This window comes from Pollicipes pollicipes, unplaced genomic scaffold (genome assembly GCF_011947565.3).
Source record: "Pollicipes pollicipes isolate AB1234 unplaced genomic scaffold, Ppol_2.1 Scaffold_4219;HRSCAF=4965_pilon_pilon_pilon, whole genome shotgun sequence".
Lineage (NCBI taxonomy): Eukaryota > Metazoa > Arthropoda > Thecostraca > Pollicipedomorpha > Pollicipedidae > Pollicipes > Pollicipes pollicipes.
The window spans coordinates 15,011,594-15,038,842 of NW_023596448.1; the positions used below are offsets into that span (position 1 = coordinate 15,011,594).

Genomic DNA, 27,249 nt, shown 5'->3' on the forward strand with positions numbered 1-27,249 from the left:
GTAATATGGCAGATGTGTTGACATCCATACATAATGGGCGATGATGATTACGAGTTTTGTGACGCGTCCACCGCAAATGACTAAGCCGCGCGCCATGCCTATTGCAATCCGAATTCAACGCTTTTCGAAATAAGACAATACTGTTAGGCTTATTTGTCGTAGAATAATCAGGAGAAAGGAGAGATAGATGTAATATAATACATCTATTTTCCCTTTCTCCTGATTTGTTTTACGGGCAATGCGGCTTATAGTACTGTGTACCTATATGTACAATGTTCCCACAAAATTCTCTTGTTCAAAATTTTAAAAGTCCCCCCAAACTTAACGTTTTTGAAACAGAAAACCGTCCACATTTCAAACACTATGAGAGTCAAGCATGGTGTAATGGTGAAAACATCATCATAAGACCTGCGGCATAAAAGAAAAGCTTTCCAGTTTCCATAGCTAGAGATGCATTGCCCAAAACGTCGGAAAGTGTAATATCTGAGGCGCTGCGTCTAAACAAACACACTCGCCCTCCAACCAGGTCACGACATGTGATCAACCCCGTGGTGCACAGCCAGTGGATCGGTGCACCGGGGGCAGTTGGCACTATTATCAGAAAACAGCAGGCACCGTGGGGGGCAAGGAGCGTCCCATGGGTAGCCGGCAAAGAGCGACTTCATCCCTTCTTTTGTGGAAATACGACAGCCAGAGAAAAGTATGTACAAGTAAACGTATGTAAACGCGTGTAAAAGATACAAGGAAGGAGATGAATGAGCGTGTTACGGGATCACACACAAAAGCACAGCGTCCCATGATTTATGCACCCGGCAACCTGATTAATTGTCCGCATGTTCGGGATGCGAAGCTGTCTATTCAGAGTCTAAACCGTCTCATCGTTTAACCGTTGTTTAAATGTCCTCCTATCCGTATGGAAAGAAGTTTCCGCCGAACCACCCCCAGATGAGCGCCCGCCCATCAACACTGCTTATATAAATGCCGACATCCTCCGCCGGGCATCGTTAGCTAGAACTAGCATAAGGATTCCGCCAAATGTGTCAAGGTGTCAAATAAATAACGTTGTCCCAAATTTCCATTGTTTTAATATCAGCTTACTACTACTTGCAACCAATGGCCCCAATTACTACTCGAGCGCTGCATTCCCTCACTAGAATAGAGCGAGACAAAAACTATCGTGGGTACGTAATTTGCATCTGCATCAAATAGGTTGAGGTGCGTACAAATTTGCGGGATGACAAAAGAACATCAACTGTTCAAAAATATATGACTGTGTGCATGGTGGAACAAGGCGGCTAAGCTTGGCCAATGGCTCTCTACTTTTTGAATTTGGGTCCAGGTGCACCATTGACGTGGAATTCCCTCATTTCACCTTACTAGCGTCCCTAGTGCTGTTGCTGGAAAGCGCCGTCATTTCATCATAACATTTTCAGCGAGGTCCGACAAAACAAATCCTGAGCAAGCTCCCCGGCAAAACAAATAAAATAATGCATAAATCATGTTGCGCTGCGCTGCACTAATCACAGAACTATATTACTAGAGGTGTGTTTCTTTCAAACTTGCACATTTTATTATTGTTTTACTTCAGCCGGATAGACAACAGAGCGCTACGCACGGTACAGCAATATGTACCGGCAACCAGACAATTCGCAAAAAAAAACACACTGAGCAGTTTTCGCCCCAAAACTATAACACATCAATTATCCAGACAGCATCAGCTACGCGGAAGATGTCCGGTAGCGTACTAGCATGAATAAAATCGTCGAATTCGCCACAAGAACACCAACCATACTTTCAACAATGTGTCATCCCTTGCATACATGATCAATTACATTTGATTACTGCAGGTATTCACTGCAAGGTCTGAAGTTAAATTACTGCACGTAACTAAACAATCAGCTTAATAACTTTTTCCATGCAACTAGCCCACGACATGTGTCCACTTACATACATAGTAAGGTTCATGGTGTTATTACAGTTTCCATTTTGTGACAGGACATTGGGGTATTCTAATGTAATGAAACCATGGCAGATCAGCTCCATCACTGGTTCACTCAAAGGACAACACGCCACAAACTTGACCCACGATAAGGTAGCTGCCATTCTACGAGCAAAAGGCTATAAAGTGAAGGAGTTCAAAGGTGAGCCACCACTAGTAATTATTGCAGACATTGCGTACTTTCCCGAGCAGGTAATGCCCGAGTTGTCACAAGGCCGGTTCACTGGCGTCACCTCAAGCAAGAAAATATGGGTGGATGAAAAAGGCGTGGCTCAGTGCTGGTACTTTTTTGATACCGAGTCACAAGCCGACAAGAAGATATTCAAGGACGCGGTAAAGACGTGGAGTGACAAAAGCTGCATCAAGTTCAACAAGATTCCAGACGGCCCATGCACACAGAAAGTCGGGCACGGCGCCATCTGCGTAGGAGACTACGGCGGCTGCTTTTCTTTTGTAGGCAACATCTACAAGGAGGGAGGGACACCACAGAAGATGTCCGTTCAGCCCAATGGCTGCGAAATGGTGGCCGCGGCACACGAGTTCGGCCACGCGCTGGGCAACCAGCACCAGCAGAGCCGTCCAGACCGAGACAAATTCATGTTCGTCAACAACGAGAACTTTGAGGTGTCGGTGGACAAGAGCAAGCGGGGCGATGCCTTGTCGAATACGTGGGCGCAGGGTGGCCGCTGCGCCAAGGATCAGGTGGTCGACCTGCCGGTGCCTTACGACTACATGTCTCTGATGCAGTACGCCACGACGGCTTTTGCCGATGACGACCTCCGGCCCATTTTTGTGTCCACCGACGGGCACTACCAGTACATACTCGATTATCACCGCAAGGCGGGTATGGCGCAGTCGCATTACGACAGTGTACGCCCTGAACACGGTGTACGGATGCGGCAAACTCTGGGCTGCGCAATGTAAAACTATCGGAAAACATGTGCCAAAATGCACAAACTTGGGCTTCTTGACTAAAAACTGCAAGTGTCAATGCCCTCCGGCATATAAAGGTGAAACGTGTGGCACGAAAGCAGGGCCTATATTTCCCCTCCTAGCCAAAGCGAAAGTGATGATCGATGTGAAAGAGTCCCAGAAAATTGATCTGGGAACTAAAAAGTTTGTGCCGGACAAGGGTGATGCAGTATTGGACGACTTCAAAAATTTTCAGTTCTTCACGGTGATAGCTGATGGTGACCCCAAGACGCAAGTGTCAATAAACATAAAACAGAGCGCGCACAAGAGTCCGAGCTTTCTTAGTGCACAAAGCGCCGCCTTCCTTTTGAGAACCTTCAATAAACAAGATTGCGCGATTATCCTGTACTGGGGTCTTTCGAAAAAGGGCCAGCTGAGGACCGAGTGCCTGTCATCCGTGGCCAACAACGAACCTGACGGACCCATGTTTAACAGCAGGAGCAGCCACCTGGACATGATTTACCGCAGCAGCATAGGCTACAGCCTTGGCGATCCCAAGATCAGCATCACCTTGATGCAGCTACAGTTGGACGTCGTCTTCGCCCCCAAGCCTGACAAAGTGCTCAAGCTGAAGAAGGCAGCGTCCAGTGGCGGCAGCAACGGCGGTAACAGCACCGGCGGCAATGGCACTGACCCGGGCGCGTCCAGCATGATTGGTGCCGGTGCCGGCGTCGGTCTGGGAGTGGGTCTGACGCTGCTGGTACTCTTGCTCATCGTGTGTATCGCGACTGCCCTTATCGCCAGGAGGAAGAGGCAACTGGCAGCCATGCTAGACCCGGACGCCATGCTGGACAACATCGCCGACAACCTAGGTGACAGCAGCGACTCAACCAGTACTTTCTTTGACGACACAACCGACAGCGACGACGATGACAAGTCGTGATGGTGTCGTGCGACAATGAGTTCAGGTGTGTCTTCAGCATGCAGTGACGCGGACGAGGTTGTGTTCTGTGGCTTGCTAGTCGCCTATTACTGGGAGGAAAACGGGGGGACGAAGAGGTGATCGGGTCGAAACAACTGTGAAAAGAAGACAATGAGCCGGGAAAAGTGCCGCCCAGTTTGACGACGCATTTGATGCGGAGTTTTCGACACGGGAAACACTTATTAGTGTGCGGCCTCATAACTAGTTATTACAAAGGTGTACTATTCAACCTATCTTAAGTGATGTCCGAAGAAACAACCGTTAAGAAGACACCAAATAACACGACGCTGGAGTCAAAAGGGTTTAACATCGAAAGGCATCAGGGACAGTATCATTGAAATGGAAGTGGCCGAGGTGTCGACCAGCATGGCAACGAAAATAATCAAAGCTGATAGATCAAGATTGCATGAATACAGACTCCCTTGATAGCTATTCCTTTATAAGTAATCAGCGGCCTCAGAAACAGTCGATACACGAAACAAAGTTAACGTGAAGGTATCAATTCCAAGATATTTATGCTACGGCATGTGGAAACATTTGCTTTTTGCTGCGCAGCTCGTGGTGTCAACACAGTTCTCATCTGCAGCATCGGGGCATTCTAAGTTAACGAAACCGTGGCAAATGGAATCTTTCGCCGAACGGTTAAGGGGGCACAATGCTCAAAATCTGACGTACAGTGAAACAGCAGCCATTCTACGAGCCCGAGGCTACAAAGTGAAGGAGTTCAAAGGTGAGCCACCATTGGTAATGATTGCTGACACTGCGCACCTGCCCGAGCAGGTAATACCCGAATTGTCACAAGACCGATTCACTGGTATCATCTCAAGCAACAACCTATGGAAGGACGAAAGAGGCTCAGCTCAGTGCTGGTACTTTTTCGACACAGAATCACGAGCAGACAAGAATGTGTTCAAGGCCGCGGTAAAGACGTGGAGTGACAAAAGCTGCATCAAGTTCAACAAGATTCCAGACGGAACATGCAGACAGAGAGTTGGACACGGCGCAATCTGCGTGGGAAACTATGGCGGCTGTTTTTCTTACGTAGGAAACATCTACAGACCGAGAGGAACACCACAGAGGATGTCCGTTCAGCCCAATGGCTGCGAAATGGTGGCCGCGGCACACGAGTTCGGCCACGCGCTGGGCAACCAGCACCAGCAGAGCCGTCCAGACCGAGACTTGTTCATGTTCGTCAACAACGAGAACTTTGAGGTGTCGGTGGACAAGAGCAGGCGGGGCGATGCCTTGTCGCAAACCTGGGCACAGGGTGGCCGCTGCGCCAAAGATCAGGTGGTCGACCTGCCGGTGCCTTACGACTACATGTCTCTGATGCAGTACGCCACGACGGCTTTTGCCGATGGCGATGTCCGACCAATTTTTGTCACTCTTGACGGGCACTACCAGTACATGCTCGACTACCACCGCAACGCGGGTATGGCGCAGTCGCATTACGACATGTACGCCCTGAACACGGTGTACGGCTGCGATAAACTCTGGGCTGCGTCTTGTAGATTTAACGGAAAACACGTGCCAAAGTGCACAAACATGGGCTTCTTAACTAAAGACTGCACGTGTCAATGCCCGAGGGAATATACAGGTGAAACCTGCGACACGAAAGCAGGGCCTACATACCCCATTCTAGCCAAAGCAAAGGTGATGATCGATGTGAGGAAGTCCCAGAAGATTTATCTGGGAACCAAGACGTTTGTGCCGGACAGGGGTGATGCAGTATTGGACAACTTTAAATATTTTCAGTTCTTCACGGTGATAGCTGACGGTGACCCCACAACACAGGTGTCAATAAACATAAAACAGAGCGCGTACAAGAGCCGCTTCTTTTTAAGTCGACAATCCGCCTTCTTCATCATAAGAAACATCCACTTTATGGACTGCCAGATCAATCTGTTCTGGGGCCTTTCGAAAAAGGGCCAGCTGAGGACCGAGTGCCTGTCATCCGTGGCCAACAACGAGCCTGACGGACCCATGTTTAACAGCAGGAGCAACCACCTGGACATGATTTACCACAGCCACATCGGTCGCATCTACACCGATCCCAGGGTCACCATCGCACTGATGCAGTTGCACCTGGACGTCGTCTTCGCCCCCAAACCTGACGAAGTGCTCACGGTGAAGACACCGCCCAGTGGCAACGGCTATGACAGCGGTGACGATACTGAACGGTGCGCATCCCGCATGTCAAGCTACAGCGCCGGCGTCGGTCTGGGAGTGGGTCTGACGCTGCTGGCGCTCCTCATCGCTGCTGGCGGCGCAGCGGCCTACATATTCAAGAGGAAGCGGCAGCTGGCATGGGGTGAGAGCCCAGATGCCACACCTGATGGCGCCAGTAGCGACACCGATTTCGGCTCCGCCTCCGACCACAACGCCAGTGTCAAGTAATCATGGTGAAGCAAGGTCGGCCGACGCCGGGCTCGCAGCCGCGAGAGGCCCCGCAGCACACACCGTAAGCCCTGCGCCCGTTGTCCTCGTTGTCCTTCGAGCCGCCAACGACAACGGACGAGCCGCCAACGAAAACGGACAATGCGAAGGAAACCCCCTGATAATGGCACCGCTATCGACGTTGGCGGGCCGTGGACCAGTGACGCTGTATAACACAGCTGTCGCTCGAGCTTTCAGGCATCCTCGCCGACCGTCCTGCGTAGTAAGCATCGCTGGATTTCCTAAAGCTCTCGGCCATGCCGTGCAGGCTGTGTGTGTACACTTGCAGGCACGAGAAAACGAAGGTGACGACTTACGACGCGACAAAAGCATTGCATTCAAACGATGTCTTGCAAACAAACGTTTTTCCTCTGTATATAATCTTCTAAATGCATTCCATTCAAATTTCTTTCATTGCTGAAGCAAAGCCAAGGTAGTGCTTATGATGGATTTCAGATAAGGGGCGTACGGACAAAATAATTTTCTCTCCTACAAAACCGCATGTAAGACATGCCGCAAATACATATCGCAAAATGCGAGGTGAGTTGAGCACGAGGGAAGGAAAAATAACAACTCTGCGAAAACTTGCACGAAATGAAGACACTGCAACTCCTATCTAGGTCATGCCTGGCACCCAAAGCTTCTTGAGAAGGCTGCGCAGACGTGACGTCACCATCGGACAAAAGTCTGGCAACCCGTAGTGTGGTTTTTATTGATACTGGGCAAAGGTTGGCGCATATCAGTAACATGACCACGAACGGAGATTTCGCCAATGAACTGGGTAGGAATCCTGTTCTACGTCTTTATTCCAATGTTATGTGAATAGATATTGTGCATCTTGCACTTAAAACCTAACGCCCAATGAATACTGCGGTCTGCTTCCAAAAATTAGCCCTATTAAACCACGACTTCTAGGTTCAGTACCCGCGCCACATTGGTTGCAGTCAACGTGCCTGAAACTCTGTCATGTCTCTTGGTGAAATGTACATTCAGTTGGAAATACAGGGATATCATGTGTAATGCTTACATTCAATTTGTAAATGGATAATAACTGTCCATTTGTCGTCGCAAGGCAGTACCTATATGGAGTGAAATGTGAAAACAAGGTAATGTGAGGAGGGCAGGTGCCAAAAATTTGGTTTTTACAATAACATGATATTCCTAGTCGTTGGTTAACTTGCAGATCCATAATGTCGGATGGGTTAGGTGAACAAGATATGCAAAGCATAATACCCGACTACCCTTATATATCCCTTGACTATTTCCCAGCTGAAATATGGGCCACCATTCTGACTGGCAGAAACTGCAAAACTTGCCAGAAATCGTCCCATTTTACAGGAAAATTTGCTACCTTGAACTGAAATGGCGCTTTGCATTTACGCCTCCCGGGGTTCGACCCTCACTACCCCCATTAAGGCAAGCCAACTCTGCATCCACCCTGGCAACATCCCTCCTAAGGCTGCAGAACGTGCATTACAGTTTCTCAGTGCGCGCCCCACGGTGCTGCGAGCCCGTCTGGGACACCGTTTCTGATATTTATGTTGTTGTATGTTGATCTCTACGTTGTTGCATGCTGTATTATTTTACACAGACTGTTTCTTAGACCTTACGGTTGGAGTTCAAAGGAATACATCAGTGATAAATAGGCTACCCCATCTCGCCGTCGGGTGCAGATTGGAACCATCTTTCAGCAATGATTTTGCAGCTCTGGTGCAAATCAACACCATTTCCTAGCTAGAAATGCTTCATTGAATGTGCTAGGTCGACACAATCCGGTTTATCAAACTAATTATATTGAAACCAGCCCACAAAAAACAGAGTTTCCACGCCGCCGTAGCCTTGGTGTCATATTATTAAAACCCATGATGACGTCACAGCATCACTATCCAGAATACAGCAATGCGGGGGCTTAATTGGCACTCAGCCATTGCAGCAGCTACGAGATCGCAGGTGATACCAAGCGTCAGCCCTTTAAGCACACCACCAGGCAGGAGGAGTCGAGACCGACAGGTCAGAGAAGCAGAGAATGACTGACCAGAACAGAGACCGACAGGGCGGAGAGGCAGAGGGTGACTGACCAGGGCACAGACCGACAGGGCGGAGAGGCAGAGAGCGACAGACCAGGGCCGAGACCGACTTCCGGCCAGTTGTTGTCAGGTCAGTGTTAGCCCGTGTCAGGCCCGTTTCAGATATCACACCGCCTCAGCGCTCCATTTCACGTGACTGCAGATGTCAGGTCACGCAGTGTCAGGCGGTGTCATGTCATCTGACGTCTGGTCTGCGTCTGGCGCCGGGCCAGCGGATGTCTCCCGGTGCCAGTGATGTGGGTGGCTTTAGCCGCGCCGGGCCAGCGGTCGTCTCCCGGTGCCAGTGATGTGGGTGGCTTTAGCCGCGCCGGGCCAGCGGTCGTCTCCCGGTGCCAGTGATGTGGGTGGCTTTAGCTGCGCCGGGTCAGCGGATGTCTCCCGGTGCCGGTGACGTGGGTGGCTTTAGCTGCGCCGGGCCAGCGGTTGTCTCCCGGTGCCAGTGATGTGGGAAGCTTTAGCCGCGCCGGGCCAGCGGTTGTTTCCCGGTGCCAGTGATGTGGGTGGCTTTAGCCGCGCCGGGCCAGCGGATGTCTCCCGGTGCCAGTGATGTGAGTGGCTTTAGCCGCGCCGGGTCAGCGGTTGTCTCCCAGTGCCAGTGATGTGGGTGGCTTTGGCTGCGCCGGCGTCAGGACGGGCGGTGTCGCGTCTCCGGGTGTCAGATAGACCTTGCTCTGTTTTGCTTTTCCCAGTTTAAGCCGTTTTCCGGCCAGTGCATGATCTCAGGTGTGTGGTGCGGTTTGGTGGCGGCGTGGGCTCGCACGTGGTGGCTGTGGGGGGCTTCCATTTCGGGCTTAAGTACCGGACTCTGGGTGGCACTGCGGCTGCGAACGCTTCGAAGCAAGTTTGGGGGCTTCGATTTCGGGCTGAAGCACCGCGCCGTGCCACCGGACGCTGGGTGCCACTGCGGCTGCGAACGCTCCGTGACAGGTTTGAGTGTCGATTTGCAGAACGCAGCTTTCCAGGTTCGGATCGCCAGGTGTTTGCAACTCCGGATTATTACGCAAGTTCATCAACATTTCGCGCAACAAGTTTCAAGTGCGCACCGGAAGAGTTTAATCATATGGCATGCATTTGGTCACGAATCGCTGCCGAGAGCCCTTTTCACTGGAATGACGACCTAAATCTGCCCCCCCCCCCCCCCCCATTCCTACATCATGAAAACCACAAATACCACGTTGGCCGGGTGGGTGAAGATAACAAAAGAGGCAAATGCTGAGACAGCATCTGAAGGTTTTCACTAAAATACGTGGGATCGATTTCATTTTCGGTGCGCAAAGGAATAACGGAACACATGCCCCCGGTGCTAAGGTTCCATTGGCTGGTAGGGAGCACTATGTCCAGCGTTTACTCAAGTGATTCCAGGACCTTCACATACAGTCAAACCACAAATGTTGTCTTTCGTCACGTTCGAAGTACTGGGTTGCGGAGGTGCTATCCTGACATACAATGCGTCCTCTTCACGGCATATGGGGTTTACGCTCACGTGATTCTTAAAAATACAGCAATGCGGTAGCATGACGAGCCTCCAGACACACGGCACGTGCAAAACTGACGGAGCGCACTCTTCGCCTCGCCCGGCGTCTGCTGATATAGACCACAAATGCATTGTGTGCACCAACAATGGCGGAGATAATAAGACTATCATTGGACGCGCGCGTTTCGTTGTGTTGCATGTTACAACCGGAAAGGTAGCACAAGTAATGAATCATTTAGGATTCGTTCCCGGGTGCTGCTGGGAACGAACATACTGAGCATGGATCACAGCACAATCTCGGACCAGGACTACAGCCTTTACGTCGACCGCCTTCTGATCGGTATCTGGCCTCAAGTCACCCGGTGTCTGATCTGTACTTGACCTCAGGTCGGCTGGTGCCCGGTCCGTATCTGATCCCAGGTTCGCTGGTGTCAGGTCCGTGCCTGACCTCAGGTCGGCCGGTGTCTGATCGGTATCTGTCCTCAGGTGGGCCGGTGACCAGTCTGTGTCTGACCTCAGGCCAGCCGGTGCCCAGTCCATGTCTGACCTCAGGTCAGCCGATGTCCAGTCCGCGTCTGACCTCAGGTCGGCCAGTGTCAGGTCCGCGTCTGACCTCGGATCAGCCGGTTCCCAGGCCGTGTCGGACTTCAGGAAAGCCAGTGTCTGATTGGTGTCTGACCCCAGATCTGCCGGTGCCCAGTCCATGTCCGACCTCCGGACGGCCGGTGTCCAGTCCGTGTCTGACCTCAGGTCAGCCAGTGCCCAGTCCGTGTCTGACCTGAGGCTGACCAGTGTCCGGTTGTTTACATTTGACCTTGGGCCATTGGACGTGCGGCCCCTGACCGACCTTCTTGGCAAGCGCCTGCAGTCCGCGGAAGAACGTGGGCGAGCCGTGGTTATCGCCACCCTCCGCCTGTATGGGCTCCACCACCATGCCGGCCACCCACTTGCCGGCCCGGTTGTACTGCTCGACCACCTCCTCCACCTGGCGGAGCGACAGCCCAGCGTCACCAGCCAGCGCACACCACGGCACTGCAGCCCGGGCCACGCCAGACAGGAAGACCAGCATAAACTACACCAGCCCGAGGACAGCACTGACTGACGGGCGGAGTCTGAACGGAGCCACTCTCCCCAAGCGTTTGCCGGCCTTCACACAACTGCCAACCCTAGAAAACATGCACACACGCACAGACACACGCCAAACGACAACCTTGGGAGTCCCAACCAAAACTGGCTACTACATGTACCAACCTCGCGCCACTTCTGGGGTATATCTGCAGAATGCAACTATGTCTGCGTCGCTTGTCTGCACCCCGGCTGGGCCGGCGGCCCGTCTGCGGGAGGCCGCAGAAGGCCTTGACGGTCGGCCGGGGTCAGCGCGACTATGCGCGTGGACGGCGGGCAGGCAGGTGGAGAGTGCCGAGGCGGCTCTGGGTTGGTGTGCACGCGACACCACGTGCAGGGCGCCGACACAGTCAAGTGAACGAGATCTTCCTCTCTGCCGTCACACGCCTGTTCTCACAGACACCCTGACCTTACTGCAGATCACCGCCATCGGTTGCCTGGCACAGATATGCATCCGTTTTGTTGCCCACGTCCGAAACAGGCCCCAGACCACCTCCAATGTAGCGCGGCGCCAGTTCTGGCTCGGTGACGCCCGTCAACCCATTCAAAGCGACCCCGGGCCGACTGATGTTGCGCACTGTCTGATGCGTGCCAGGGGACCTCCTGGGGCCGGGTAGCGGTTGGCGGGCCCAGCGCGCGGCAGACTCGATTTCAATGGCCATGTTTGGTCAGGTGGCCCTGAGAATGGGAAATACGCTTGCGGTATGTAAAGGCGATTCACACCCGTCCCTCCCCCCCCCCCCCCCTAACAAAGCACGGGTTAGGTCAACGACTTTGTCGCTGTGACTGGTCATCAGGTGAGCGTTTTAACAGCAAGTGAGATATCTGAGCAGCCATATAACACAAAACACACGCCAAATTGACAAGCATGCCACTCAGCCGAACTGCAACAACCAAACTGCTCACTCGGCCCCACCTGTCTTCCACCCTATTCACCTGCTGCAGGCAGCGCGCATCCTCAGTCCGGTTTTCGGCCTCATGCTCCTCCAGCGGGTACTGGTAGGCAGGGAACGGCGCCACCGGCCAGTCCAGCGCCGGAATGTCCACCTTATGCAAGGGCTTGGAGCGCGTGGTGGAGAGGGAGCCCAGGGTGCGGCCGTGGAAGGCGTGCGTGAACGAGAGCACCGATAGTGGCGGGCTGCCCGGCGCTCGGTTCATCATGCACGACTGCATGTCCTCGGCCGGTGGCAAGTCCGTGCTGCCGCGCTGCCTGTTCCTGCAGAGGGACGCGGGGGGGGGGCGTCAGCAGAGGGGGATGGGGCCGGGCGGGGAGACTGTCGTGCTGGGGGACACGGACCACGGGCTTCTAACGCCACTACGGTTGTTGGAGTTTAACGTAGAGACCATCGATTGCTGCAGAAAGCATTTCATGTAGTTCGTTTAAGTTGCATATTGTACGGATTCAATGCTTTCAAAACCGTCGTTCTACTCCCAAGGGAGGCGCGCGGGTCGAGGCGATCCTTGAATTCCGGGCGAATGAAACTATCGCACAAAGCAGACGTCTTTATTACGTTCACGAGGTGGCAAATACAAATGTGGATGTTCAAGAACTCATTCACACTCGAGAACTTAAGTCGTTAGATCTGAACAGGATACGATAAAAGCCAGATAAGTGAAACAGATTCGATACACGGGAAACATCAGCCTTACCTATAAGTCATAAACATGGCTTTGTAGGCATTTTCGTTACTGCACGATCCACAAGCCATTGTCTGCACGTTTGGCATGCCTTTGGGTGCCACCTGCGGGAACCGACAACACCAGCCACTTGCAACGGTCATACAAACACCAGAAGGTCTCCAATACATGGAAATGGATGCATCCGTCACCGGCACGACTGCACCTGCTACAAAAGCCGAGATGAGCACGGCTATCTGAACGCAGCGCTGTGGTATGTTCGCGGCCATCCGGACGACACTCTACACCGTCCACGTCATTCATGACGTCACACCATAACCACAGATAGCATTTTGGTGTTCACATCGACCCGGACGACACAGATGATACGTGACGTCACGTAATATCGTTGTCTGAATCTTTTTCCGTCGCTTGATATAAGTACGACATGAACATGATCTAAGAGTAGCCAGACCATCATCCCGGGTTGGACGACCGCCGGTCGGCTCCGGCGGGCGCGTCACGTCACGTGACGGCGGGCACGTACCGAAAGCAGAGCCGACCGCAGTTTCAAGGGCCATTCCGCGTCGGGGAAGGAGCCGAGCGCCGGCCGGTTCACGGACGCCAGCTGAAACGCGCGACGGAACGCGGCTCAAGCATCGCTGAAGCGCCGCTCAAGCACGCAGACACTCCAGCTGAGACGCGCCACAGAACGCCGCTGAAACATGGCTGAAGCGCCACTCAAACACGCTGGCACTCGAGCTGAAACGCGTCATAGAATGCCGCTGAAACATGACTGAAGCGCCACTCAAACACACACACACACACTCCAGCTCAAACCTATAAGAAACGTAACCGGAGTAATGAAAACAATTTCGAGAAAGTAATCTGAAGCTCAGAGTAGGTGCAACACATATTATAACTTACACACGCACAGATCCCGCAGCCAATCTCGAATCGGCGACCTCTGCATCCGACCTCCAGTCACCTGGCATACTGGCCTCACCATCATCTGTTTGGAGGCGGCAGCCTGCACCAGGCGCGGGTGATTGTAGCCAATGGGGAGCGAGGCGATCTGCATGAAGACGTCCAGCATCACGTTGCCGTCGACGTCCACCACGTAGTTGCCCAGCGAGCGCTCGTAGTCGACGAAGAACTGCACGCTGCCTGACGCCTGCGGGCAGTGGGCGATCACGTGAACTGGCCGCCCTGCCGTGGAAGAACATGGCGTCCGAGCCGCTGCCATCCCGTCCGAGGGCGGGCGGGTCGCCACCGGCTGACGGTGGGAGGAAGAGCCGCAGGCGGTGCGACTCCCGCGCCGTTGCAGCCGGGCGTGTGGCGAGCGTCGGCAGCGACCTCCAGCCCGCTGCGTGCGCCGGGAGGCACTGCTCGCCGAAGTCGGACCACGACCGGACCGGTGGTCGCGGAGCAGGACCGGGCGCCGCCCGCGCCGGCGCGCGACGGCAGGGCCGGCGTCACACGACGGGCGCGGTATTGCACACCGCCGGAGGCCGGCTGGGACACACCTGGATCTGGTCGAGCTCCTTCAGCAGCTGCTGGCTGCGCGGCCCCGGCACAGCTGTCACCATGGCAGGGCCAGTCGGCTCGCCCGGCACCAGTGAGGCCACGCCACGCACTGGGGGCACAGCAGCTGCAGGTCAGCGTGACGACACTGGCTGGCAGTGTCAGTGTCATGTGATGGTTTGGGGGGTGTCACTGTCATACACAAGAGGTGTGCATTGTTAATGTTAAGTACAGCCCACTAGGGCCAGTGTCAAACAGTGTGATGTCTGCCTTGTCAGTGTCAAAACTGATGGCTTTAATGGCATCATGATTGGTAGTGCAGTGTCACTGTCAAATATCATAACACAAATGTGGTGCCAGGCTAAAGGAAATCACTCTCAAGAACACAAATGCATGCATGTTGCATACCTAGCTTCATCGAGATTCCAATAGATCTCAAGACAAAAACCATCACATGTAGGTCACATAGATACATGGAGACTGCAATCAATTTGTGTCCAGAACACACAAATACCTTTACCCTGGTAATGATCAAAACCACATCAAGGTACAGGGGTATCTAACTTACATTAACCTTTTGTATAAAAATGAATCATCCAGCCCTGTCTGGTGAGTGTGGACTACTTGCACTGAAACAACACTGTGCATTGGCAAGTCAGATTGACGCAGTGCAAAATTGGCTCTTACTCACACAGTACAAGTAGCCTAGTACTGTGTCATGTACTTAAACACCTTTGATGAAACACTTGCAACTTTGATGACTGATTGAAGATTGAAAACAAGATTGAAAATCACATTCAAGCTTTGTGTCTGCATCACTTACCTTGATATGGTGAAGAATGCATCCACCTTCTCATCATTCCTGCTGCCCACATTGTCCTCATGTTGAGTTTATCTGAAATGTTGCGATTCAGTCTGTGATAACATGGCTCAGACACATGCAAGGAACCCAGAAGTCAATATAACTACAAACAGCCTTCTGCTAATGGGATCAGTTTTGAGAAATTGCACAAAAATTATATCAATACAATCTGGTTAAGTGCCACGCATCACAGTTTCCTCAGTAATTTGAAACACGACCAAATTTTAAGGGTAGTAAGCAGGCTGATAGCCAAAATTAGCAACAATTGTTCATAAATGATCAGCATGTTTCCATAATGTGGTGTTACAATAAGAAACTGATTGATTCAGACTAGTCTGAAGCCTCCATAATAGTAGCATATCACTTGCACCTTGTCAATGCTATGGGCATTAAGTAAAACTCACACCACATTCCAGAATGTCACAATCCTTAAACCATGACTTCAAAATACTTATCTAGACTGCAACATACCAGCCAGCATTGGAAAACAGTAGTTGTGCCAGTTCACACTTCACAGTAAAATAGTCATGATTTCATACCAACAATGGTGCTCAAGATTGTGACAGTGGTGTGCAACAGCACACCACTGTCACAATCTGGTGCTGATTATTGATCAGCAGGCAAGTTAGCTGGGCAGTTAATAAGTCAGCTGAGCATGGACCTGTGCTGCAGCAGCAAGAAAAAGGAGTAGTATAGTAGGGGCCAGGATAGGTTTAGGAGTAGGAGTAAGGGTAGGGGTAGAAGCGTGGATAGGGGTAAGGGCAGGGGAGAAGCATGAGTATGAGAAGGGGTGGGGTGAGGTCAAGCTGCTATAAGGTTAGCTTAGGGAAATTGTAAGCCTTCTAAGGAAAAAGACATTATATGTCATCCTGGTGCTCATCAAAAAAATCTTACCCTGTAAAAGCACATTGTGCATGGTGTGGCTGCAGTAGTGCCTGGTTAGTGAGTATAGGGCATGCTGAAAGTATACTTTGTCTGTAATTAGCATACAAAAGTTTGGGAAAATATGGCATGGTATGCTGAAACAGGATTGTAAATTCAATAAAAACATAGCAAATATATCCTTACCAAGTTCACCTCCAGATTTGTATATTAATCACAACTTAGCAATGGGAATTTGGAAAAACATGCAGGTTGTATTGGTCAGAACCAAAATATTCAGGAAATAAAGAGCCTGACAAGGTTCTGTTTCATACACATTCAGGGCCACCTGGACCCTTGTGAAATGCTCCTCATCCAAAAAACTCAGACAAACTCTGCTTGAGTCAAGAGAGAGGAAAGGTATGCAAATTTTCTCATTAAAAAGACCAATTCCCAAAACTTTAACCCTCACACAAAAAACATTCCCTTTCAAAGCATAGCATGGCCAAGACTTGACACATATTTGTAACAGTTTTAAGAAGCCTTAACTTAAACCAATCTGTTCATTACTTCTGGCTCTTTGTTTACCATCAGGTATGCATACTCATCATTTTGCACCACACCAATGCTTAAAGCCACTGGGCATCCTAGATGATGGCGGAATAACGTTACCTTCAGTGCCCGTTGAGACGCTGGTCAGTAACCTAACTCAGTGTCTAATTAATTATCATATAACATGTGCTATTAGCAGCCCATATCTGTTACAGACATGAGAAATAAATTACGGACAGCGGCTCGACCAACTTGGCCGTTACACGAGTTTCGCGGAGTCAATCATGTGCTCAAATCCACAACAATTAACAGCTCTCCATTTCCATCGGACACTGACCCCTCTCCTCAAGCTCAAGCGAGCGAATGCTCAAGGCTCTCCGTAAGACAGCCTTGATTTGCAGATAGCTTTGCAGCTCTGATTTGCAGCTCTTGGCGCCGGATTTCTACCTGTTGCGCAGCATTAGAGTTTTCGTGTGAAAAATCATGTGATGTAAATTAAAATGCGCGGGTCAGATGGCCCTCGTCGATGCTTTCACCATATTTCGCAAGGACGGATTTGCCAACGTTTCGAAGGATCTGCACTCCTGGAACACTAGAGATGGATGTTAATATGGAAGTATTAAGGACGTGGTGTCACAAGAGGGAGGGAAGTGGGACTGAGCAATGAAATATGATCTAACGTGACCCAAGATAGGCGAACAGCGATGATGAACAAGTTTCTCCCAAGACTTCGCCCACTTTCTTCCCAAAGTTCAGCGTGGATGGAGGCCAAGTTTGGGGGTTGAAGCCCTAATTTAATCGGAAACTCATCCCTGGTGGCCGATGGACATCAACGGAGGGAGGCAATGGCGGGGTCAGGATTTCGTATCGGGAGGAGATAGATTAGAGCAAAGCAGGCCCTTTCGACCGAAGGGGCCGGCTTCTTCATGGTTGTAGCCCTGTTTGTGGATGCGGGATATTTCTAGCCTTTGCATATCATTTTGATGCCCCATAACCCATGTTTGGTGAGTTAGAAGTACTTAGAGCTTGGTAAAGCGCTAAATAGCATTGAGCCCTGCAGTTCTAGTGCCGGCCGAGGCAGTCTTGATCGCTCCGGGGACCTCCACATTGGCCGTGAGCTCTCCCATTAGTCAGGACCTTACTGCGTTTCCGAAAGTCCCACGCATGCTTGCGAGCGCCAGGGTGTTTCGACTGTTCGTGTGTATGCCCCAACCAGATGCTGGCGGTCGTGAGGCGGCCTTTTGCCAATATCGATGCTCGCACGTTGCCTTTGCTTTTTAAGATCTTAGTACGTCCGTACTTAGAGTATGGCAACGTCATCTGGGGCCCGTTCGGCAAACTGGACCAGAAACGGCTGGAACGGGTTCAGCGACGAGCTACCCGGCTTGCCTATGAAGTGAGGCGCCAGCCATACCCTGAGAGGCTCAGACTCCTTCAGTTGCCCTCGCTGTACTATCGTCGTCGTAGGGGAGACATTCGCTATCGGAAGAGGAGTTCCTGACAAGGCACAACTCGGAGGTGACGAGAGGACACCAATGGAAGCTCAGAAAACCTCGAGCTAGGACTATCGTCCGTCGTAACTCATTCAGCACGCGGGTTGTCAACGACTGGAACGCTCTTCCACACCCGGTCGTGGCATCGACCTCAGTTGAACAGTTCAAGTCTAGGCTTGATACGCACTGGGCTGACATCATGTACGACGTCCCAGACTGAATCTTCCCATAATTTGAGACTGTTTGGTTACCGGACCGGGAGCCTGACGAGACCGGGACCTACAGGCCTCTTTCAATTCCCGATCACCATGAGGTTAGGTAAGGTAAGGTATGAACCTGGCTAAATTACTTCATGCGTCCAAGTCCGAGACTACAGGATAATGATTTCTCTTGGTATCTTCCCCTTAGGCCAGCAGTCGGATATGCGACTATGACTTTTGTGGGACCGAAGCCCCTTTCTTCTGATCAAGCAGAGGAATCACGTGCCAGGACCGATCTGTGCTAGGCTGCGCTTCGGATGGCCGCAGTCACCCCGAGACGCCCGATCCTCGCTCAGCTGACAGTTGATTATTCTGGGAGCCAGCCACACCGACGACTGCCTTCGCTTCGCTGTGCGGAACTAGTGAGTCGGAATGCAACCCGCTGCCCTGTCGGCCGTCTTTTCATTTCTTTCCTCGACGATATTTTTTGCGCGCAATTGTCGAGCACAAGTTCACGCGCCCACGATTTTGTAAGTGATTTCCGTTAGTTCATGAACTTCCGACCCTCATACCTGTGCATCACGTTCTTCGTCCATATTAAATGTTAGGATATTGTGTACGCCTTCATAGCACTCAGAGGAAAAGCCTCCCTTAGCCATCAGTCATCAGCTGATCACAGCGACTAATCGGCTAGGCGTAAATAGGAGTCAAGCTCGTGTTTCATTTTGACAACATTTAACAGCCAACTAAGGTTTACTTTGCTATGTCTTCTCCAAAATACTTGACCACAGGATCCACCACGATCTGGAGAAGATGAACTAGCTCCATGTATGTGCATGCGTAGTACGCCCAGTTATTCAGGGCTGAGCTCAGTAAGATGGGTTCCTGTACAAAATCACATATCTACGAATCTTGCAACTTAATGGTCGGGATATGACTTTTCGAAGCGGGCTCAAACTCTAGGGAGTACCACAGTTTTGCGTTCCTCTCCCCCTTGACGAAATCCTGGCTACGCTACTGGTCCCAGCGAGCAATTAACACGCGCTCGGGTGGGAGGTCAAAACTGCCCCCCCCCCCCCATTCCGATGGTTTTCCGTAGTGGTTTCCGAACGGCGCGACATATCCACAAGTTTTGTGTAGCCCACTGAATAGCGAGCTGTCTGACATAAAAAATTAGATGTACCTTGTAAGGCCGCCGATCTATGGCAGGTCGAAGTCAGGCCATGGTTTCAGCGAAGGCAATTTCTAGGGAGTCGTTCAATCTGATGCAACAACGGAGTGTTATACGAAGCCATACATCTCTGAGATGCTTTTTTAGGCAACACAACAATTGAATGAACCAACTGCATTGACATAAGGTCAGGAATGAAGGTCATACCGGGGTCAAAATCATCCTATCTTATTGCTCTAGGGCTTGTTGCATGGGGTAGTTTCTGGTGCATATTTTGAATTTATTGATTGCAAGAGCAACGGTATACACCTTCCATAGACTTTTTAAAGGTCACAATGAGTCATTGACCTAGAATGACCCATGTCAATGTTTTGTTGTTAGGAACATACTGCCAAGCGTAATATAGGTCGCTTTCCAAATGCAAAACTTAAAACGGTCTTGTATGACTGGTCACCATGACCATCAACAGGTCAAACGAGGTCACTGACCCTAGATGAACATGTAGCCTTTTGCCCAGAACAGTTATCTAGGTTTCAGGGGCCCCTTTGGAGACCAGCCGGGAATTTGACCTTGTTTGACCTTATTTGACCCGAAGGTCGTGACCTACGAACCTCAAACTGTGATCTAAATGAGTTCACGTACAGGCTATGACACCCTGTAAATTTCCTGAGATCTCGGGGGGGGGCGTCAAATTGACCCCCACCCGACCGAGGAGTATGCAACTGGCCACTCGGGCGCAGAGTCAGAAGCCGGCGTTCTCTAAGCTTATCTTTTGCGCAAATGACACTACCTTTGGAGTCTGACCGTTCTGGGATTTGATAGTGCCGGTAACTTGACCCACCCATGGGTGGTTTTGCATGGTAAAAATAATGTAAAAACTCATTCCATGTCTTGCAAGGAGGATCCATCATGGCCGGCTACCAATCAAGCCGTGAATAATTGGAAGACCACAATTTTAAAGCGATTTAGAATCCTAGCGCTCCAACCAGAACTGCCTCCGCTCCGGCGCAGTATGAACGTGCAGAAACACCCCCAACAGTGTAGGATGGCCAGAGCACGCCCTCTGTACTCACACAAATGGCCCCGGGTCAGGTCACCGTGACAGCGTTCGCCCGTGCACCATCACCAGGGTTGCATGCTGCGCCGCAGTACGAGCAAGGACTGAATAGTATGACGTCACAGCCAGGAGGGCGTGGTGACAGCTGGCATCACCATACGATTTTTTTTTTAAAAATCAGAGCAGGAGGCCCACGTCAACCAATAATACGTCTCATTTTCACAGGGTCTCGCCACGAACGACGATATGGCCCGATGAGAAAGCGTCTTGTGTAATGGAGAGCATTGCCACGGTAGAAGGCACCTGCCATGACCCCGAGGAGGCCTCCCGCCATGGATGGTCGATATCCTGCCGCCTGGGCGTAAACAGGCGCCCTGGCAAACGGTTAACGCGACTCCTATCCCTCCCGGCGACAGCGTCAGTACCTGCACACGTCCGGGGCGATGGCTCCAGGCCGCCAGCGCCACACAGTCACGGTGGAGTGGGCCGCCAGCTGCTCAGGATATGCTGCAGACCCCAGCCACGCCCACAGCGCAAACCGGTTATTACTGGTCGTGGTCGCAGTGCGACGGATTGTGTATGAATAGTTCGTTGGATGCCGCGCGTCGTATTTAAATAATCAAGCTCGGCACGGCCTTGACAATCCTCCCGGCACGTCAGCGCTCTGTGCGCAGCTGGAAGGACAGACACTCGCAGAGGATTGGGTAAAAGTCTAGCTCATTGGTGCGTAGTCCGTACAAACAACGACCTGCTCCCCGAGTCGTGCTCACGTGCCTCCCCACCACTCCCCCTGCACGCGCCCTGCTCCCGACCGCTGCCCCCCTCCCCCTCCCTCCCTGCATGGCAGCAGCTGTGTACGGTCAGCGGGTCCGGCGTCCTGGGTCGGCGCTGGCCCGGCTCAGCGAGCAGCGGAGGCTTGGCCACTCCTGTCAGTGTTGTCGGTGTCGGTATCCCGGTGCTGCTGGACGCTTGGCTAGGCGTCAGCCGTTTGAGGGCGACCAGTTGACGTTAAGGCCACACAGGTTCCTGTTCTTCGTTGGCAAGTGGAATCTAAGATTACTGCCAGTGGCGTTAGGCGTAACACGTCCCACACGAACGTCTGTACACGCGACGTGTCCGAACTGTCGGAAGACACCTGTCTGTGACGAAATAAGTAGCAACTCCAGTTGAACCATTCGTGAATAAACAGCTGACCTCGGGTGTCACGAACCAGGGCTTGGAACCGTCCTCACTGCATGGCAAGTCGAGCACATGCACAACTACAAAGTCCCGCGAAGGAAACCGATTGGTACAGCGGTTTGAGCGCATCACTGTCCCCAGCCGGCTGCACACCGCCACACGCCTCCGCACGCCTTGTACAGGACACGCCTCCCTTGGTCTCGTACAGGACACACCTCCGCTCGCCTCGTACAGGACACGACTCTGCACGCCTCGCAAAGGACACGACTCCGCTCGCCTTGCAAGACACGACTCCGCTCGCCTCGCACAGGACACGCCTCCGCTCGCCTCGCACAGGACACGCCTCTGCACGCCTCGTACAGGACACGACTCCGCTCGCCTCGCAAAGGACACGACTCCGCTCGCCTCGCACAGGACACGCCTCTGCACGCCTCGTACAGGGCATGCCTCCCTTGGCCTCGTACAGGACACGCCTCTGCACGCCTTGTACAGGACACGTCTCCCCTGGTCTCGTACAGGGCACGCCTCTGCTCGCCTCGCACAGCTGTTACGCATCCCATCTGCCCTTGCTAGCTGTTTCCGACGAGCGAAAGCCCTACTTTCCTCCGTCCGGCTTCCGTACACATGCCGGTATCAGAGCTTTCCTCCGTCTAGCCTCCGTCCACACGCCGGTGTACGAGCCTCCGCAGCTTTATTGGCAGCAGACGTAACAGCAGCCCGTCTCTCGCGCGCGCGACGAATACATGACGGAGAAGGCAGCTGTTGTCCCGCGAGCTGTTGCCCCCCCCCCCCCCCTCGGCGCTCACCGTGAATACACGAGGCAAGTTGAGACGGGCACCGACATCGAGCCCGCCGGTCAGGCGCCTCGCACCAACAGCGAGAGAGTGAGAGTGATACGCGTCACCACACGCAGCGCTCGGCCGCTGCTAACGAGGGCGGGCCTCGGCCGACAAGGCCGGCCGGTCACGCACTGCTCTAGGCTACAAGTTATTATCAATACACGCAGATATTACCCCACACGCAAATGCGATACACGCTTACAGCCATCGTTCCGAGCACTCGTTCACGCTGCACGAGAGGCGAGTTTGGTCCCTTCGATCGCGCCAGGCCGTCCGGAGCCGGCGCTGAAACCACCAGCGGCGCACGACGGCCGGCGAAACGCGCCCGGTAACAGCCCGGCCGCCGGTGTAAAAAGAGTAACAGGGCCCCGCGATAAAATACAACATCGGCAGCGTCGCCAGGCCGGCGGAGGGAGCACGACCGAGGTCTCACTGAGCGGTACAAACAGACCGTACAAAGGCGCCGCTAGTACGGCCGCGGCTGGCATGACGGGACATGTGACGTCACATGAGTAGCAAAACTCGGCAGTAAAAATATCGTTGAGGCGCGGCGGATAACCAGCGATGACCGATGAATACAAGCCATCGCAGTACAAACAGCCTCAAAGAATCGGGAGTTAGACCAATGACGTCGCATGAGTAATAAAACTTCGCAGTACAAACGACGACATTGGCGGCGGGGAGCCTCGCCAACGCTACCAGCTATGGGCCCAGATCTTCGCATGCGTAGCACAATCACTAGCACCATCAGACAGTCTGCCCTCAACAACGGCGTTCAACAGTCCTCCGATGTAAAACGACATCATTATAAAAACACGCCACGGGGCGACACGACGGCCAAGCACAGCGCAAAGGAATGAGTACCAGTCCTCGTACCGTGGCCAGGCCAGAAGGTCCCACGCACCGAATGCCACTCCCGGGAGAGCCCAGACTCGTCGGGACCTCAACGACGCACCAGCCTCGTCGCCGCAAGGCGCCCTGGGTGCCAACGCCAGCTACATCAGCGTCTACTGCAGCATCAGGGTGTCGAGGTTGCGTTGCAGGATCGTGTCCCTGACGGCGTTGAACACCACCTTGATGTTCTCCGTGTCGATGGCCGTGGTGAAGTGGTGGAATAGGGGCAGCTTGTGCTCGCGCCGCACGTCCACGAACATCTGCAGCAGGAACGACTGCACGTCCTCCAGCTTGTGCGAATCGCCCTGCGGGACAGAGCGAGGGTGTCACCTCGGAAGAAGCAGGGGGGGGGGGGGGGGAGGTCGCGACTGGGAGGTCTCACGCACGTGACCGTTAGAAACTCACAACGCAAGTGACGCCAGTGACAGGTTCGCAGTCGACCAATGCCCCTCCAGTTCTCTATTGTGCGCCCTGACTGGGCAAACGTAACTCAGGGAAGCGCCACCAACGGCGCCCTGTTGGGCGCAGCATACGCCCGAAGAGAACCGTAACGGGTCGTGACAGATACCAACGCTCGTCCACCACCAGAAGGACAATAATGTACGGTAGAACAGTCAGACAGGTTAGAACCAGCCAGCTGTAGACAACACCATGCATGCACTGCACGAACTGGCATCAGCCACCAATAAATCATCTCGGAAGGACGATAGTTCGGGCCTGGAATAACCGAAACAAACCGTTGCCACTGAAGCGCTAATCAAGACACGAATCAGAAAGACAGTCACCACCACAACCTGGGCTGTACATGGCCTAACATCAATTGCTTTGGGCATTAGAGCACAGCTCACCTGGAATTCAGGAAAATGCGCGGCCACATCATTGTCCGGCCGCTGCACCTGCTCCAGCAGCAGGTCCGTCTTGTTCAGGAACAGAATAACCGACGTCTCGCGGAAGATGCGACTGTTGACGATTGTGTCAAAAACGTTGCGCGCCTCCAGCAGCCGGTTCGTCCGCCTGAAACACAGCTTGGATTAACGGGAGATAGATGGCGCGCGTGGCGGACCAGAACATCAGTTCAGCTGTTATGCATTGCCTAACGGTTCGGCGATTCCATGTAACGGTTAAATACCGCGAGACCAGACACTTTCAGCCGTAATTCAAGGGCGTCAGATTTTTGCAGCGAGCTGTGGTGCTATATTGGCGTTGATCTGAATGGCCCACAAGGCATAGCAAACGGCGCATGTCGAGTCTACGCACAACAGATCCCTTTAGATTGCAATCAACTAGCAAGAACTGATGGTTATGGAAGCACGGGCGATCAGTACAACCAAAGGCAAAGGGCGCAACACAGGCCGCCCCGCCCCCTCCCCCCGCTCAAGAAAACAAAACTCAACAAAAGCCTGCTGGCGGGCCCCACCTGCCAAATTATGATAATGCCACCAGGAGTGCGGTACGTGGCGAGGTCGGCGGCGCTCCCTTTGTCACCTAGCGTTGACCGCTGGCGGTGATGACGAGCGTACAGGCACAGACGGCTGGCGCTCCAAATCGTGGATTTGGCCCACAGACGCCCCACGCTGCCCCCTCAGGCCAGATCATCTGGTGGGACCCTGGCGTCGAGCGCCGGTAACCGCTGCCGGCCACGGCGGACCAGCGAGCCTGCCTTACTTTGCAGCCTGCTACATCCAGCGTGACCATTTACTCGGTCCGACTATATGAACACCGCAATCGAAGCGACCCTGTCTGACTACAGCCAGCGTACCGAAAAGGCCTCTGAGCCGATCGGCCGCTCACCACGGGACGTCCGCCCACAGGAGCCGCTCCGCTCACCTGTCCTCCATCAGCACCTGGTCCTCTCGCTCACGCTCACCTGTCCTCCATCAGCACCTGGTCCGCCCCGCTCACCTGTCCTCCATCAGCACCTGGTCCGCCCGCTCACCTGTCCTCCATCAGCACCTGGTCCGCCCCGCTCATCTGTCCTCCATCAGCACCTGGTCCCTCCGCCCACTCTCCTCCATCAGCACCTGGTTCCTCCGCCCACCTCTCCTCCATCAGCACCTGGTCCGCTCCGCTCACCTGTCCTCCATCATCAGCACCTGGTCCTCTCCGCCCACCTCCCTCCATCAGCACCTGGTCCGCCCCGCTCATCTGTCCTCCATCAGCACCTGGTCCTCTCCTCCGCTCACTGTCCTCCATCAGCACCTGGTCCGCCCCTCATCTGTCCTCCATCAGCACCTGGTCCGCTCCGCCCACCTCTCCTCCATCAGCACCTGGTCCTCTCCGCCACCTCTCCTCCATCAGCACCTGGTCCGCCCGCTCACCTGTCCTCCATCAGCACCTGGTCCTCTCCGCCACCTCCCTCCATCAGCACCTGGTCCGCCCCGCTCATCTGTCCTCCATCAGCACCTGGTCCTCTCCGCTCACCTGTCCTCCATCACACCTGGTCCGCCCCGCTCATCTGTCCTCCACCAGCACCTGGTCCCCTCCGCCCACCTGTCCTCCATCAGCACCTGGTCCGCCCCGCTCATCTGTCCTCCATCAGCACCTGGTCCCCTCCGCTCACCGTCCTCCATCAGCACCTGGTCCTCTCCGCTCACCTGTCCTCATCAGCACCTGGTCCGCCCCGCTCATCTGTCCTCCATCAGCACTGGTCCTCTCCGCCCACCTCCCCTCCATCAGCACCTGGTCCGCCCCGCTCATCTGTCTCCATCAGCACCTGGTCCCCTCCGCTCACCTGTCCTCCATCAGCACCTGGTCGTACTCGCAGGACGACACCAGGAACAGGATGGACGTGACGTTCTCGAAGCACATGAACCACTTCTGCCGCTGCGACCGCTGGCCACCTACGTCGACGAACCTGCGGGCAGCGTCCCCGGCCGGGTTACGGCGGCGGCGTCGGCGGGACAACAGCCGTGACCCAGCGTCCCGGCCGGGTTACGGCGGGACAACAGCCGTGTCCCCAGCGTCCGGCCGGGTTACGGCGGCGGCGTCGGCGGGCAACAGCCGTGACCCAGCGTCCCGGCCGGGTTACGGCGGCGGCGTCGGCGGGACAACAGCCGTGACCCAGCGTCCCGGCCGGGTCACGGCGGGACAACAGCCGTGACCCAGCGTCCCGGCCGGGTTACGGCGGCGATGTCGGCGGGACAACAGCCGTGTCACCAGCGTCCCGGCCGGGTTACGGCGGCGGCGTCGGCGGGACAACAGCCTGTCACCAGCGTCCCGGCCGGGTTACGGCGGCGGCGTCGGCGGGACAACAGCCGTGTCACCAGCGTCCCGGCCGGGTTACGGCGGGACAACAGCCGTGTCACCAGCGTCCCGGCCGGGTTACGGCGGCGGTGTCGGCGGGACAACAGCCGTGTCACCAGCGTCCCGGCCGGGTTACGGCGGACAACAGCCGTGTCACCAGCGTCCCCGGCCGGGTCACGGCGGCGGTGTGGGCGCGACAACAGCCGTCACCAGCGTCCTTCTCCGTGCCGATGTTTTGCGTTCGGGTGGCGGATGAAAAATGTCAAGAGTTTCGTTTCCGTCAAGTAGTGTCCTGGCACGACTCAGACTCCATCCAGGACGGCCAGAATATCCTCGCCTCCGATTGGGTTTGGGGTCAGGGCTAGAATTAGAGCCATTCTGGCATGTAAGGAAAGCTCGAGGCAAAACGAATGGTGCCAGCTTAGTGCGAACTGTGCCGCTGCTTAAAACGCCCTCGTTTTTGGTGGCGACGATTCAAGTAGATTCCAAATGACTACGTCAGATATTGAACAGTCCAGCCAGGCTTCACTAGCGCCTAGCAGGAATAAACACGCCTCAAACAGTCAAAGGACCTCATTTTATTGTGGAACTCACTCCTTGTACTGTCCAGACCTGACGTTATTCACCTGCCCGTCCATTCGAGTGCGCACCGCACAGGCAAATCGCCCAGCCCGGTGCTTACCTTGGCTGCAAAAGTACCTCTGACACGCAACAAGCGTCCCCTCGTTCTGGTCGTGTGGCC

The 27,249-nt window shown here is 53.8% G+C and overlaps 2 protein-coding genes across 6 annotated transcripts in view; both read right to left on the reverse strand.

The window, feature by feature from the left end:
- Positions 1-10,278: 10,278 nt before the first annotated feature.
- On the reverse strand, positions 10,279-20,861 carry LOC119095637 (4-aminobutyrate aminotransferase, mitochondrial). Of its 5 annotated transcripts, none has more exons than XM_037218498.1 (8): positions 20,778-20,861; positions 14,980-15,051; positions 14,159-14,268; positions 13,639-13,806; positions 13,180-13,260; positions 12,666-12,757; positions 11,952-12,231; positions 10,279-10,875 (listed from the first exon to the last, which is right to left on the reverse strand). In XM_037218498.1, the coding sequence occupies exons 2-8, from the start codon at positions 15,038-15,040 to the stop codon at positions 10,642-10,644; spliced, it is 1,026 nt and encodes a 341-aa protein (XP_037074393.1). In that variant the 5' UTR covers positions 15,041-15,051; positions 20,778-20,861; the 3' UTR covers positions 10,279-10,641. The 5 variants fall into 5 exon arrangements, with proteins under 5 accessions (XP_037074393.1, XP_037074395.1, XP_037074396.1 ...); XM_037218500.1 differs by lacking the exon at positions 20,778-20,861 and adding an exon at positions 16,879-16,901; XM_037218501.1 differs by lacking the exon at positions 20,778-20,861 and adding an exon at positions 16,769-16,819.
- A 1,344-nt stretch (positions 20,862-22,205) lies between these two features.
- LOC119094919 (guanine nucleotide-binding protein subunit alpha-12) overlaps positions 22,206-27,249 on the reverse strand; it is a 10,443-nt gene continuing 5,399 nt past the window's right edge. Inside the window, exons 2-4 of the mRNA XM_037217830.1 lie at positions 25,996-26,118; positions 24,113-24,278; positions 22,206-23,569 (exon numbers count right to left, since the gene is read on the reverse strand). Coding sequence (XP_037073725.1) covers positions 23,378-23,569; positions 24,113-24,278; positions 25,996-26,118 — 481 coding nt within the window. The 3' untranslated portion in view covers positions 22,206-23,377. The remainder of the gene's footprint in view (positions 23,570-24,112; positions 24,279-25,995; positions 26,119-27,249) is intronic.

Bases quoted from the DNA above. Each gene is read 5' to 3' on its own strand.
- LOC119095637 (XM_037218496.1), bottom strand. The intron at 13,261-13,638 runs GTGAGGCCAGTA...CGCGCGTTTCAG, and splicing joins CCGCCTCCAAACAGATGATG to CTGGCGTCCGTGAACCGGCC. The intron at 12,758-13,179 runs GTACGTGCCCGC...CGGTTCCCGCAG, and splicing joins TGCGGTCGGCTCTGCTTTCG to GTGGCACCCAAAGGCATGCC.